General features: G+C 38.6%; 1 protein-coding gene across 1 annotated transcript in view; it reads right to left on the bottom strand.

The window, feature by feature from the left end:
• Positions 1–2,519: 2,519 nt before the first annotated feature.
• LOC128612546 (coiled-coil domain-containing protein 9B) overlaps positions 2,520–15,119 on the bottom strand; it is a 52,923-nt gene continuing 40,323 nt past the window's right edge. Inside the window, exons 9-15 of the mRNA XM_053632842.1 lie at positions 12,974–13,017; positions 12,687–12,740; positions 11,115–11,202; positions 9,412–9,445; positions 8,380–9,031; positions 6,627–6,709; positions 2,520–3,644 (exon numbers count right to left, since the gene is read on the bottom strand). Of these exons, the coding sequence (XP_053488817.1) occupies positions 3,618–3,644; positions 6,627–6,709; positions 8,380–9,031; positions 9,412–9,445; positions 11,115–11,202; positions 12,687–12,740; positions 12,974–13,017 (982 nt within the window). The 3' untranslated portion in view covers positions 2,520–3,617. The remainder of the gene's footprint in view (positions 3,645–6,626; positions 6,710–8,379; positions 9,032–9,411; positions 9,446–11,114; positions 11,203–12,686; positions 12,741–12,973; positions 13,018–15,119) is intronic.

Below are 15,119 nucleotides of genomic sequence, written 5' to 3' on the forward strand. Positions count from 1 at the left end.
ATGCAAGCTCCACACACAGGGTGGAGGCAGGAATCAAACCCCCAACATCAGAGGTACAAGGCAAATGCTCTAATCACTGTGACCCACTAAAATAAAATCAGTCACCTTTTTTTTTTTTAAATCCTCTATTCTATTTCACTAGACACGTTTCAGTCCTCCTGATGTGCCCAGGTAGGTTATACAGTACTTCTGGCATAAAAGTCGTAGCAAAACATTGCACTGTTTGTGCAATCTGTGCAATCCTCAGCAGGTCTGAATGAAATTCAATGCTTTTAGACCCCTTTTAGAATATCTGGTCCACTCCCCAACCGAGACAAAAACAATAATCTTTTTCTGTAATTCATCTGTGTATTTACATTTGTATTTGGACATATTTAGGCTGTGTTCAGGTTCCATGCACTACTCTTCTCAACCAATCACCTGTCTCTGGTTGTTGCGGTGGACGGCGCTTCCTACACACACAAGCTGAGGGTAATGATTGAGAAGCAGTTTGACCAATGGTTGCATGCAGAATGTGTACACAATCGACCAGTTGTTGAAGGAGAGAAGGCGGGACCTAAAGAGATGGGTTAAAGCAATGCAAATACGCACACAGACTGTGTGGCGACTGTAGAAAAAGAAAATGTTGACGTGAAAGCAAAGCAAAATGCCGGACCTTTTACACAAAAATTAGAAGAGGACATGTCCAGGAAAAAGAGGATGCATGGTCACCCTACATTAAGGAAATCTGAAAGATTTACTTAAATACATTTTTTAAGTGAATAATTTTGACCTATAATTTCGGTAATAGTGTTGTACTTTAAAGTGACCTCGTCAGTCTATATCACAATATCACTAGAAAAAAAAAATTAAGGAAAAAGAATGATGTTTTTGATCTTCAGGAAATTCTGATGATGCAATTTCCTGTTCCATGTTTGTTTGTTTGTAATTTAACCCCATGCCAGCAACCATGGCTATTTTCATTTTATCTTCGATAAAAAAAAATCTAAAACTAAATCTGGCCTAAATCGTTTCATTCCTGCTGAAAAAAACTATAGAAACCATCACAGAAATTCTAATGGTTTACACTACAAATACCATTAAAAACCATCAGCTAACCATTACCATTACTGGTCCTTAATGGTATAAACTAGACATAACATACCACCAATAGAAGGCAACAAATTCCCAGTAGAGACCCACAGGGAACATTATAGTTTCCATTAAAACCAACACAATTCCCATTATAACCATTAAAACTATTATATATTATGTAATATTATGCTTTTTTTCCAGCAGGGATATGAATCAACCAAATAATTGAAAAAAAAAAGAGTCCTAGAGGAGTTGTGAATGTGTTCAGGTATCAGGGGTGAATGAATATTGCAGAACATAACTAAACTGTACATTTTTCATAATCTATAATGGATGACTCATGGAAAAGGATGCTTCAGGCGTGGGATGTTAAATGGATTTGCACACCACACCAATGCAAAAAATATTTTAACTATTATTTTGATGAATGTTTTCCGCTATCTGAAATATGCAAGAAAACAATAACATTAAAATGGCTAATCCATATGTTGAGACATAAAAGAGATGTTTTTGAAAGAAATTGGGAGAAATGGTTAAAAAAAAAAAAGAAAAGTAACAAAAAATGATCATAGCGTGTTGTGAAGGACCTATGTATAAAATGTCTATCTTTTCTTTATATATAGTGCTGTGAAAAAGTATTTTGCCCCATCCTGATTTCTTCTGTTTTTGTGAATAGCTCATACTAAATTGTTTCCGAAATTAAAACACAATCTAAGATAAAAGAAAAGGCAACCTGAATAAACACAAAATACAGTTTTTAAATGACAATGTTGTTTATTGAAGCAAAAAAGTTATCTGATACCAACTGAGCTTGTGTGAAAATTTATTTGCTGCCATATTTACTAATTCCGCAAATCTATGAAACTGCATTCATAATGGGGTTCAGCTGGACTAGACACAACCAGGCCTGATTACTGCAAACCCTGTTCAATCAAATCAACACTTAAATAGAACTTTTTCAACAGCATGAAGTTGGTTAAAAGATTTTACCCAGTAACACACTATGCCAAAACTGAATTGCAAAAAAATTCCAGAAATGATGAGAAGAAGGTGATTGAAATACTTCAGTCTGGGAAGGGACTCCAAAGGACCACAGTGAGAGCCATTATCCCCAAATGGAAAAACTTGGCACAGTAGTTAACTTTCCCAGAAGTGGGCGACCTTCCAAAATTCCTCCAAGAGCACAGCAACGACTCATCCAGGAAGTCACAAAAGGTCAAGGACATCATCCAAGGACCTACAGGCCTCTCTTGTATCAATAAAGGTCACTGTTCATGACTCCACTATCAGAAAGACACCGGGCAAAAATGGCATCCATAGAAGCGGGGTGAGGTGAAAACCACTGCTAACCCAGAAGAACATTTTTTTTTTGCCAAAACACACCTTGATGATCCTCAAACCTTTTGGGAGAATGTTTTGTGGACTGATGAGTCAAAAGTGGAATTGTTTGGAAGACAGGGGTCCTAAACACCGAATTCCACAAAAAGAACATCATAGCTACGGTCAAGCATGGTGGTGACGGTGTGATGGTGTGGGGATGCTTTGCTGCTTCAGGGCCTGGGCAACTTGCAATAACTGGGGGAAACATGAATTCTGCTCTCTACCAGAAAATCGTGAAGGAGAATGTCCGGTCTTCAGTCCATAAGTTGAAACTCACAACTGGATTATGCATTAAGACAATGATCCAAAGCATAGGAGTAAGTCCAAGTCCTAGAAGTAAGTGCAAGACTTATCTGTACTTATCAGGAGTGTTTGGTTGTAGTTATTGCTGCTAAAGGTGGCACAACCAAATTTTAAGTTTAAGGGGGCTATTAGTTAAATTTTCACATGAGTGATAGGTGTTGGATAACTTTTTTCTTTTTTGCTTCAATAAAAATAAATAAATAAATAAATAAATAAATATAAAAGTGTCTTGTGTGTTTATTTAGCTTACCTTTGTTTTATGTTGTATTTCATTTGAAGATTTAAACTATTTAGTATGAGATAATACACAAAAAACACAAATGGCACCGCAACCATGGAATCATGCATAAAGACAAATCAAATGAGGAAACCACTTCAACAGTGAATCAACTGGTTCATCATGAAATAAACAGCACGCTTATTTTAACAAGCATGCTCAAGCCAATATCACACCCTAATTTATCCAAATCTGTTCAGGTTTTTAATGTGACAGAACAGCTAGTAAGCCAAATCAACACAGCAGACTGCTTCAATACTGCACAGTCCCCCTCTTTCTGAATGACAACAGGTGTCTTCCTTGGCCATAATATGTTTTTTAAAAAAATACATATAGCTGTTAGTTTGTGTATATGGACGTAACTGAGCCACTGAGCATCATTAAAACTGAGTATTAAAACTAATGATCTTATAACCACCATACTGCCCACTACCTCATCATGGTGTGAATTCCTATTAGTTCTCAAACTAACCATGCTTGATGCTGGAACAGACTAAAACAGGCAAACTGCAGTGTAGCCTTTTGCTTTGTTTGGTTTCTGTCTTCCATCTCGAACAGAAGTGACCATGAAAGAAGACACCATCTAAACTACTTTCCCGTTCTCTCTTGCCTGGATGGGAGACAGAGAAAGAAGCAAATGTTAAATCATACACAGCCTTTTAAATCACAAGTCATACTACATCTTCACAAATACAATTTCATGTGCTCCACACTAAAACCCTGACCGAACATAACATGCATTTATATTCCATCAAAATAAAATAGATTGAAAATTGCAGCTGAGAACTGAGTTGTACCTTTACTGTTACACCTATAAAGGATGAGTGGGAAAGTGTTATGTAAAATGAACATAAAAGCAAGAGGATGAGGAAATGTTGCTGGTAGTGCACAAGCCCACTCATTGCATTCCATGTATGTTCCTAATACTTATACATATTTCGCACAGCAGTAACAATATACTCGACGTTTCATAATACACGGCTTATTATTATACTGAGTATTACATAGGATTCTTTTCACTTGTGGGGCACAGCTGGAGCTCTAGGGTGCGAGTTCTGTTTAGAATTTTGCATCTTCATATGGGTTTCCCCAGGTTCCTCCCAAAAACATGTTAGCAGCTGGATTGGCTTTTCTAAATCACCCAGTATATGTGGACACCTCACCATCACACCCACTTTTTGAACATCCCGTTTTAGATCTAGTCCCCACTTTGCATATAATATCCTCCACTCTTCTTGGAAGACTTTCCACTAGATTTTGGAGAACAGTTGTGGGGATTTGAGCATTAGTGAGGTCAGGCACTGATGTCGGCCGAAGATGCCTGAGGTGCAGTTAGTGTTCCAATACTTCCCAAAAGTGCAAATGCAAGTCTCCAGCTTATCAAGCTGCAAGGTTGCACTCTCCCAAGGGTGCTACAGGTGGCAACACGATGGCAACACAAAGTCCTGAGCAGATTGGCCAAGGTGCTGGAGGAGCGCAGACAGGTTCATCAGTAGAGGTCATCCTCCACCATTGTGTCAGCACATCCAATTTGTCAGAGAAGGATGGGGCAACACAAGCGCCAAGTCAAGAGTTCCATCAAGGAAAGTTCCTTTCACCCAGGACTGGAGAATGAGAGTCAATCTCGGCAGGAGGCTCCAGTTCCCTGGGGAGATCACCAACACAAGTCTCCGTCCTGATGTAGTGATGCAGCACCAAGACCGTGCTCCTTATCAAGCTAACTGTCCCTTGGGAGGGAGGAATAGAAGCTGCCTTTGAGAGTAAGAGGCTGAAGTACTCCGATCTTGTCGCTGAATTTAAGGAGGCTGGCTGGAAAACCATCATCTACCCAGTAGAAGTAGGATGCCATGGCTTTGTTGGAAGATCGACTGTTCACCTCCTTAGGGATATGGGAGTAACTGGAGAAAACCAGTGGAAGGCCCTGAAAGACGTGGCTGAATAGATATGAAAAAGCAGCTTTTGGCTCTGGGTGAGGAGAAAGGAGAAGTGTTGGGGTAGTAACATCTATCCTAAGGTCTAGTTGCAGGGCGTGATCCAACATGCTCCACCACCAGGAGACATTCTGGGGTTAAAGGAGCGAAACCTTGTTGAGCGGTGATACCTGGCTGATGACCTTGCAGCTGACCTATGCCATATGGAACCAGTGGCACTGAGCATGCATTAACTGTGCCAGTGGGGCTTGTTACAGTCTTAGTCACTGGGGAGGCCTGTATGGTTTTGGTTGCGTTAGGCATGGTGGCAAGGAAAAGCGGTAATCCTATGGGCAATGGAGGAGGTGTGACAGGCAGCAATGCTATAGCAGGCCAACATTTACTTGTGCAATCAATGTATAATTCATCCCATAAGTGTTCAGTGAGTTTGAGGTGCATACCAAGCTTAGCAAACCATCACTTGGACACAGGGGCACTGTCAAACTGGAACAGGTTTGAGCTCCTCAGTTCCAGTGAAGGGAAATTGTAATGCTTCAGCATACAAGGGCATCCTAGACAATTGTGTGCTTCCAATTTTACAGCAACAGTCTGGGCATGCCCCACATATGGGTGTGATGGTCAGGTGTCCACATACTTTTGGCTATATAGTGGCTAAAGAATCTTGCTGAGCCACAGAGATCCTTAGTTATTAATTTCCCTGTTGCTAATTTGCTAAAATCATATATTTTCTATTCTTCATCAGTTTTTCAGGTGTTTAGAACCTTACAGACATCAAAATTTCCTCTTGAATGTTAAGCCACACACACAAAAATTAGATTTGATTCCTTTTCATGCTGTTCTTATATATAAGTAGATATAAATAGATCCCTACAGCTAGCTGAAAAACATGTACAATCCTATTTATTAAATATAGTGTTACGTGCCTAGCCTCAGGGATCTCTAGGTCTTTAGAACAGATTAGTGGTATCCATGTGCATATGCATCACTAAATATAGATTATGCTGGCACAATCGCTGGCAGCTGCTGAAGCCCACACACACTATAATAACACATAGCACGCAATGGCACCTATCTAGGATCTAGGAATGTGTTATTTCCGGTTTATGGCTCAAACCCCAACCTTACCCTTTACAATTAACCACAGGTGTAATGATGTACATTAAGAGAACAGTACAGCAAATAATTTAGACTTGAAGGCAACACAAGTACTGTGCAAGCTGTATAAAACTTGAATATTCATGAAGCCATTAAGATTAAGATTTCTTCTAGCAATTTTTATCCACACCAAATAAATCCTGCTTGCGATAAATCAAGCTGAGCTGAAAGAAGTGTACCACTGAACACCAACAGTGCCACCTTCAAACCTCATGAATCACTCTCTAATGTAGCTTCAGTGAGCTGCACAGCCACACACAGCACAGATACTTTAAATTTGCAAGTCAAATGAACAGTTCTCATCAGCATGCAGCTAGAGCATTAGTAACCCCAGCCATTTCATGACGCACTAGAAGAAAATGACTCATTTGTATATGAAATGTGCCCCACCCTCTCCAAAACAGAAGGGCTAAGACATCTTTGTAGGCCATACTATTGCCTAAAAGAGTCCACATACAACATTGGATGTGGTTTTGATGAACCCTTTAATGACCCATGGCTCGTACCTTTTCAGTGCTGGTGCTGTGGACAGGCAGAGAATCTCCAGACTCCAAACTCAGTACTGAGAGACTGGAGTCAATCAGTTCATCTGCAAGAGAGAGGGCATAAATTATCTTGTAACTAATCACAACTCCAGCTGTCTGATCAATTCCACTAATACACAGAATGATGCTGAGCATTATGCTAAAGACTAAGTTTCTTAGTAACATAATTAGGCAAACTGATATTGATTTTCCTGTCAAACTAATATTGACTTGAAACACTGAACTGGTATTGCACCGGTGTGTTTCGGGTTACTGTTTGTGTTCTATTTGCTTGAGCTTCCTCTGGGTTCTCTGGTTTCCGCCCACATCCCAAATGTCTGTAGGCGGACTGGTGACACTAAACTGCCCCTAGGTGTGAATGAGTGTGTGAAAGTGTGTGCATGCTGCCCTGTGATGGACTGGCATTCCATCTAGTATTCTCAGGATCCACTGAGACCCTGCTGTCCAGGATAAAGCAGTTATAGAAGGTGAATGAATGAATGAATGAATATCAACTGATGTATTTTTATACATGCTGTAATACCATTATGCCAATTATGGATTTTAATCAAGTAACTTACTTTGGATTATTACATAAGCACAACATTAGACAAGAGAAAGCTACGGTGTTATACACCAGGGGTTCCCAAACTTTTCCAGGGCAAGGCCCTCCAAATGGCATTAACATTTGACCGAGGCCCCCCTTTGCAAGATGTCTTTAAAACACATTAAAAATACAGACCTCTGAATATATCCCCCTTTTTTTAAAATTAATAATTACATCTCACATCTTTACATTACATTACATTAGGAATTGAGTGTGTGTGTGTGTGGTTGTCTGAGAGTGAGAATTTATTTTTCACACCAAATTGTTGAGGCCCCCCGGGCGCCCCCTGGGGGCCGCCAGGGGGCCCCCACTTTGAAAACCACTGTTTTACACTTCCAAAAAAAAAAAACAGGCGGAAAAAAAACAAGGGAAAATATTTGTATAAGCACTCTTTATAACCATGGTGAGCAGGAAAGCATCTCAGAACATACAAAGATGCCAATGCTTGAGGAGGATGGCCACTTCGGGTTCCACTCCTATCAGCCCAGACCAGGAACCTGAGGCTACAGTGGGCACAGGTTCAGAAAAAATCGACAGTTGAAGATTGGAAAAAGACCAGGTGATGTTTTTTCAACGGTCCAGTTAAATGAGCAGGTGTACAAGTGTTCATAGTGGCTGATCAGTGTATGTTTTTTCTTTTCTTTTTTTTTTTGTTACTGTTTTTAATCACTGCGAATTAGTTATTACTACAGAAACAATAACCTTTGAACAAGTGCATTAACATAGATGTGTTATTTGCCTTTCAGTCATAACTACTGTCAGAGCTACTGTTATAAAAAATATAATCAGCACTTTCTGGCCAATCAGATTGGAGAATACAACAGCCCTGTGCTACAAACAGCTTTACTCTGGAATTATTAAATTTAGATGATGTGTGTATTGGGTGATACTTATCTTGATATCGGTATTGTTTTGAAAATGAAAAAAGAAATATCAGCTTGGTGCATCGTTTCTAGATACTCATACTTTTCCAACTTTACATACCCATATGGCGGTTTATTCCAGAAGCCTTGCATCATCCTTTAGCTTATTTATTTATGCTAAAATTACATTAAGGAAGAGACAGTTACTGTACTTTAGTCAGAAACTTGACAGGTTTACAAGATAAACAGATGAACGCTCTCCTACCAGTATTTCTGGAGGTGTTATTCTTCAGAGCCTCCATCATGTGAAGCAGTTTCTGTTCAGTAGAAGCTGTGGCATCAGTGCCGTTTTGAGAACCAACAATATCACAAGGTGACTTTTCAGATTTGCTCTCAGGTTCTTCCTTTAGGAAGTTCTCAGGCGTTGGTTTCGGTTCTTTAATGCTTGTCTCTTGGGAATCAAACTGGACTGTTGTTTTGGCTTGGGGATCTGTGAGAAGAATGCCTGTGACCTGGTTGTTTTTCATTTCTTCTTGATCATGACCCAAGTCCTGTTGGGCATCTTGCTCTCCAAGCACTGTTTTGGTCTGTTGTATGTTTATTAAAGAACTGGCTTTGATCTCTGTCGTATCAGTGTTCGAGTTCTTCTCGAAAACTCCCTGAATGAGGTCTTCTAAAAAACGGACCTTCTTCTCAGCTCCTCTAGAGATGGAGGTGTTCTTGTTGGCTGAGTCTATAGGAATAACCTGACTCTTTATTGTATCTGCAGAAACACAGCTGGTGGTTGTAGCTGTCTCTACGGATGCTGTGGATTCCGCTTCTTGGGTCTCGGTGTCTGGACTGTTACTGTTGAACTCACGATCACACAGAGCATCCAGCTCCTCCAAAAACTCCACCAAACTGGTGTCTGGCCCCAACTGCAGATTTGGTTCATAACAGATGGCAAAATATTTCAAATAAATATCTTTTACCAGATGGCACATTCACAAATGTATCATGGGAGACATGGTTCATCTGAAGTAGCTTAATATTAATAAACAACGTGGCATGCTATAAACCGTTCAGCATTTTTAGTAAGTATTTAGATTTATAATAGAATTTCATCAAGAGTAATATTGTCTATCATTCTAACATGCCAAGCATAGCTCTTATGAGATATCAGCCATGACTGTGAGGACAGACTGTAGCAGCTGTAACCATAATCGACAAGACTCAGGTGGATCAAAACATTATTAATTAAGCTCCTAGGGAAAAGGAAGTCAGGTATTTATTTTTTTGTGCTCAGTACAAAACTAACCTGTAATTGCTCTGCTTCCTCTTTAGCATCCCATCTGAAAAGAGAAGTATACTTGTACATGAACTGATAAAGCCTGGCATTTAAAGTACTTAAATGGATAATGTTCTCTTTTAAATGTTCCTGCCCCTGCAATGAATTAGAAATTCAAGCACAGAAGAAGAACATTGAATTGACAGGGTAAAAGGGGGGAAAGCTAATGCTCAGGCAGCCAAGCTAAATTCTTTAGCAATGCCAATATCCTAACTATAATGCAAATAATGAAGCAGAAGTAATGCATATGTTAGCTCCAGTGAACAGACTTAGCCAGTAACATCATGTATCAAGCTGGATATCATGTATCAAGCTGGATTAATCGATTATTCGGATTGGGATCGGATTTTTACGAGCCGGATACTTCTGGTTAGTAAAAAACCGATAGTGCTCCATTTCAGATGTTGGCAACGATTTTTATAATCGATTATTATCGATTTTATCAATTAATTGTTGCAGTGCTAAATAATTTAAATAAATCTATCATAAATTTGTCATAAAAACTTTTGTATTCTACAAAAGCTCCTAAGACAATATAATACATAATACATATAAATTTACATATAAGGAAACTCACTAATGTGAAACTCGATTGACAGACTTCGTCAAATCATATAGTTGGTTAAGAGTTAAAACTGGCCTGAAATTTTAAGTACAGATTCTGCTGTCGAGTTTAAATAAATGAAATAAATTAAAATAACTTTAATTGAATTGAATTTAATGAAAAACTTGTGAATGTCTGTCATGTCATATTAATGACTTGAAAGCAAGCAATCCAAAAGATACATAGATAATTATAATTATGCAATTAATACATAAATTAAGACAAATATGACTAGCCGTTCATTCGGACAAAAGAAATGTCACTCGTATACATGAGGAAAAGCGAGTGTGCACCACTGGTAGCTAATGCTCTGCATTATTGGAAGTTTTTGTGTTCGCTGCACCTCAGAGGCACTCTTGCGCCATGTTGTCAGCATTTTGTCATTTCAACTCTCTGTGAGCTTTGTCTTTTATGGAGTTTTGTGGGCATCGCACAATTCAAATCAGCTGTGCTGTGAATTTGTTTGGTAATTGACAAGTGACTTGCATTTATCAACATATGCACGTGAGTATGAAGAAAATTTACAGAAACGTTTGTAAATCTGGTGGGAATTTCTAGTTCGGCTTGACCTTTATTAATAAACGAGGTCCATTGTCTATTACTCTGGTAATGACCCTGAAGCAACTACTCAATAAAAAAACATATTATATATACATGTAAAGCACATATCATATATATATATATATATATATATATATATATATATATATATATATATATATATATATATATATATAAACACACAATACTCAAATTATTGCACCATTAGAGTGCTCTATAAATATAACATGACCTCAATATGACATGAATTTCTGATTTTTTTACTGCCACTTAAACAAGTTGCCAAGTTCAGTGTAGCTAACCATCCTTGAAATTACTACTAGCTAATGTAGCTAACAACTTTGAGGTAGAAATAGAAATTATTTAATCAAAATATTCTGATGAAAGTTTTCCATAATGGGTGAATATTGGCATAACTAATGAATACTGTAAATTCCATCTAAATGAAAAGTCTAATGTCTACGTGTTTTGATGTCTTTTGCGTGATCAGAGCAGCAGCCTGTCTTACCTCCTGGCTCGGCCTGTCAAACGGTCCTTTCCTTTCACTTTACTGCCAACCACGGGAACATTCTTTCCTCTCTTATCACGCTGTCCAACTGGAGCATATTCACAATACACACACCAACACACATTAGAACACACTTATAATAGAAGAAATCCTGTTTCACTGAGTTCATTGTTTAGAAGGTTAAATACTTGAGTTTATTAGCATAGTTGATGTTTTAGAGATAAGTGTATGTTTTGGTAATGTTTTGGTTTGGTCATGACAGTTCATAAAAAAAAAAACAACGCAAAACACCGTAACAAAATTTGGTCGATATGGTTACGATATTCTTATGTATTGTATCAATATTGCAATAAACTATGTCACACAAAACAGCATCTTGTGTATTAACATTACTTTGTATAACACTTACCAGTGTCTCTGATACTCACAGCAACTTACTGGATGTTAAAAGTCATTTTTATAGTGAACGTTGCATTTTTCATACTGCTCCATGTTATGAATTTATTGTTGTAGAAGTTCAACAAATATACACTTACCGTCCATTTTAATAGGAACACCTGTACACCTGCGTAATTATGCAGTTATCCAATCAGCCAATCATGTGGTAGCAGCACAATGCACAAAATCATGCAGATACAGTACAGGTCGAGCTTCAGTTCCTGTTCACCTTAAACATCAGAATGGGGGGAAAGTTTGATCTCTGTCACTTTAACCGTTGCATGGTTGTTAGTACAAGATGGACTGGTTTGAGTATTTCATAAACTGCTGATCTCCTGGGATTTTCACACACAACAGTCTCTAGAGTTTACACAAAATGGTGTGATAAACAAAAAAACATTGATGTTTTGTGCATGCTGAGATGCTTTTCTGCTCACCACGGTTCTACAGAGTGATTATATAAGTTGTTATGTATATCCTTCTGGCAGCTTGAAGCAATCTGGCCATTTTCCTCTGACCTCTGTTATCAACAAGTCGTTTCCACCCACAGAACTGTCGCAACTCAATGAAATACTCAACCCAGCCCTTCTGGTACCAACAACCAGGCCATTTTCCCCATTCTAATCTTTGATGTGAACATTATCTGAAGCTCTTGACCTGTATTTGCATGATTTTATGCATTGTGCTGTGACATGATTGGCTGATTAGATAATTGCATAAATAAGCAGGTGTACAGGTGTTTCTATTAAAGTAGATGGTGAGTGTATATTCCATTTCATTCGAGGCTTTTTAAATGCCATTACTGTTTAAAATCTTACATGTGCTGACACAAATAGCAAACCCAAATGTTATGATGTACTATATTGACAAAAGTATGTGGACACCTGACCATCACACCCATATGTGGTTCTTCACCAAACTGTTGCAACAAAGTTAGAATCACACAACTGTGTAGGATGTCTTTGTATGCTGTAGCATTACAGTTTCCCTTCACTGGAACTAAGGGGCCCAAACATGTTCCAGCATGACAATGACCCTGTGCACAAGCAATCTGATATACAGTTTACATATTTAAATACAGGCCCACGAAATAAAATATAAAATACATTGAAAAAAATTTTGAGATTTGACTACCTCGTGATTCTGTTGCTGAAGGTCTGGAATGTCCTCTTCTAGCATTTCTTCCTCCTGTTCATCAAAATGAACCATAACTATTTAAGTACAAAATGAATACCTATGTAACGTATGAATAAGATTACCCTTAAAATGCTTTCTATAGTCTGTAGATTGAATCATTAAAAATAAAAACAAAACAAGAATTGAGCAATTATCTATTCTTCAATTCCTGCCTTTTGTACCGTTTCCAACCTTAAAATGTTGTTTACTTTTATAAGAGGGACTTTCAAAATCGATTTTCTCACCTCTGCTCTGTGTGCCTCTCTCCGCTGTGCCTTTTTCAGAAAACCTATAAAGAGTATTTGTGGACAGGGAAACAAACCAGATAGGTACAGGTGACCAGGTCAATCAATAACATCGTGTGAGTGATGCTACAGTGCTGAAAGCGCAGATGCAAAAAGAAACTAAAAATGTTAGTACAACGGCCTGTGGGAACTGTTTCTATTTATTCATATCACCATCCTAAAAAAAGGCTTCTAGCTAAACGCTGAGTGATGTGTCGTTATTTTTTTATTGTACACTTGTACCGATCATCATCCTCTATTTATGCAGTGCTCACTAAACATTTTGTCCTGAAACATTCATGTTTCCCACTCCACTTCAGTTTATGGTGTTTGCAAGCTAGTCCAAATAAGGCAAGGTATTTTAAGCCTGTCTAAAAATAGGCTTCTTTTCCCATGCAGTGTTTCTCTCACAAGGGAATCGGCTCAGCATCTCAAATGCAGCTCTGCTGAGGACTTCCAGACACTGGGTGTAAAGAAACACTGGGTGTAGTACTTAGACATAGCAGAGACTCTACATTCTCACATACAAACAGAAAGAAAACCACTGGTGAGGAACACACAGGATCCAAAAAGTTCAGATGCAAAGTATTTCTGCTGAAACCTTGTGCAAGACTCGATACCAGGGCATAACTGCAGCCCAACAACTGTCTCTCAACAAAAACGACAGATGTAATGAAATGTACTCCTGGGCAAAAAAATCCATCCATCCATCTTCTATACCGCTTCATCCTTCTCAGGGTCACGAGGAAACCTGGAGCCTATCCCAGGGAGCATGGGGCACAAGGCGGGGTACACCCTGGACAGGGTGCCAATCCATCGCAGGGCACACACAATCACATACACACTCACACACCCATTAATATACTACGGACACTTTGGACATGCCAATCAGCCTACCATGCACGTCTGTGGGGGAGGAAACTGGAGTACCCAGAGGAAACCCCCGCAGCACGGGGAGAACATGCAAACTCCGCACACACAGGGCCTCAGTGGGAATCGAACCCCCGAACCTGGAGGTGTGAGGCGAACATGCTAACCACTAAGCCACCGTGCATGGCAAAATATTAAGATTTTAATGGTCTTAATAACAAATCATTGTTCAGAAAATTAGCAAGAATTTAACAAATGCTGAGACCTGTAAAATCGTGATAATGATTACAATTCTTGAAGTAAAATTCAAACTAGCACGCGTCTGGGTGTACAAAATTTTTAAAAGTTTTTTTAAAAAAGGGAAAAACTATCCCATACTAAGTTACTTTATCTATTTGTTTCATTCTTGACCAAAGATTTGTTGTTAAGACCATTAAAAGCGGAAATTTTTTTGTTTCTTGTTTTGTTTATTTCTTGCCCAGGAATGTAGATGTCCATGAAATTCCTCTTTCCTTCCACATCTAAGTTCCTTCCCTCTCACAAACTCTCTACTTTGGTTTGTCAACTCATGTTATACAGTACTCTCCTTTTAAAATGATTTGAAATGATTTTTCCAGTGTTGACTTGCACACGTTCACCCACCTTCCAATTTTGAATGATAGGTCAGGACATGGATGTACGCTTTCAACCAATGTCATGACTCAGACATGCCACCCACATTCTGTCTCCTCTCTCTCCCTCAGTGTCAACTCTAGTCTACTGTATGTGCGTGTCTGTTGGTACTGAAGTTTGGTGGGTATGTAATACCTGCATCAGTATAAACTTATGAGACAGTTATTTTTCCTTTTCTGCCGTTTCAGAATCCGCAACCTTATCATTTTTACCCGCGACTGCGTTTTCAAACCATCTCAATTTGATGGGAAAAGCATGGACTTGGCAATGCTGCTCGAAACCCATAATTTCACGACGTAAAATCACATGACATAACTGAACACTAACAAACAGCTTTAGCTGTTTTTAACAGTCTGAAATAGCATTTGAATAAATTCAAACACTGCCTTTCAATAAAATCTACAAGCTCACTCTTATCCGCATGGGTAAAATAAATAAATAAATAAATAAATACACACACAGTGCCCAACACTAAGATTGGCACCCTTGGTAAATATGAGCAAAGAAGGCTGTGAGAATTTGTCTTTATTGTTTTGATCTTTAGATCTTTTATTTAAAAAAAAAA

This window comes from Ictalurus furcatus, chromosome 9 (assembly GCF_023375685.1).
Source record: "Ictalurus furcatus strain D&B chromosome 9, Billie_1.0, whole genome shotgun sequence".
NCBI lineage: Eukaryota > Metazoa > Chordata > Actinopteri > Siluriformes > Ictaluridae > Ictalurus > Ictalurus furcatus.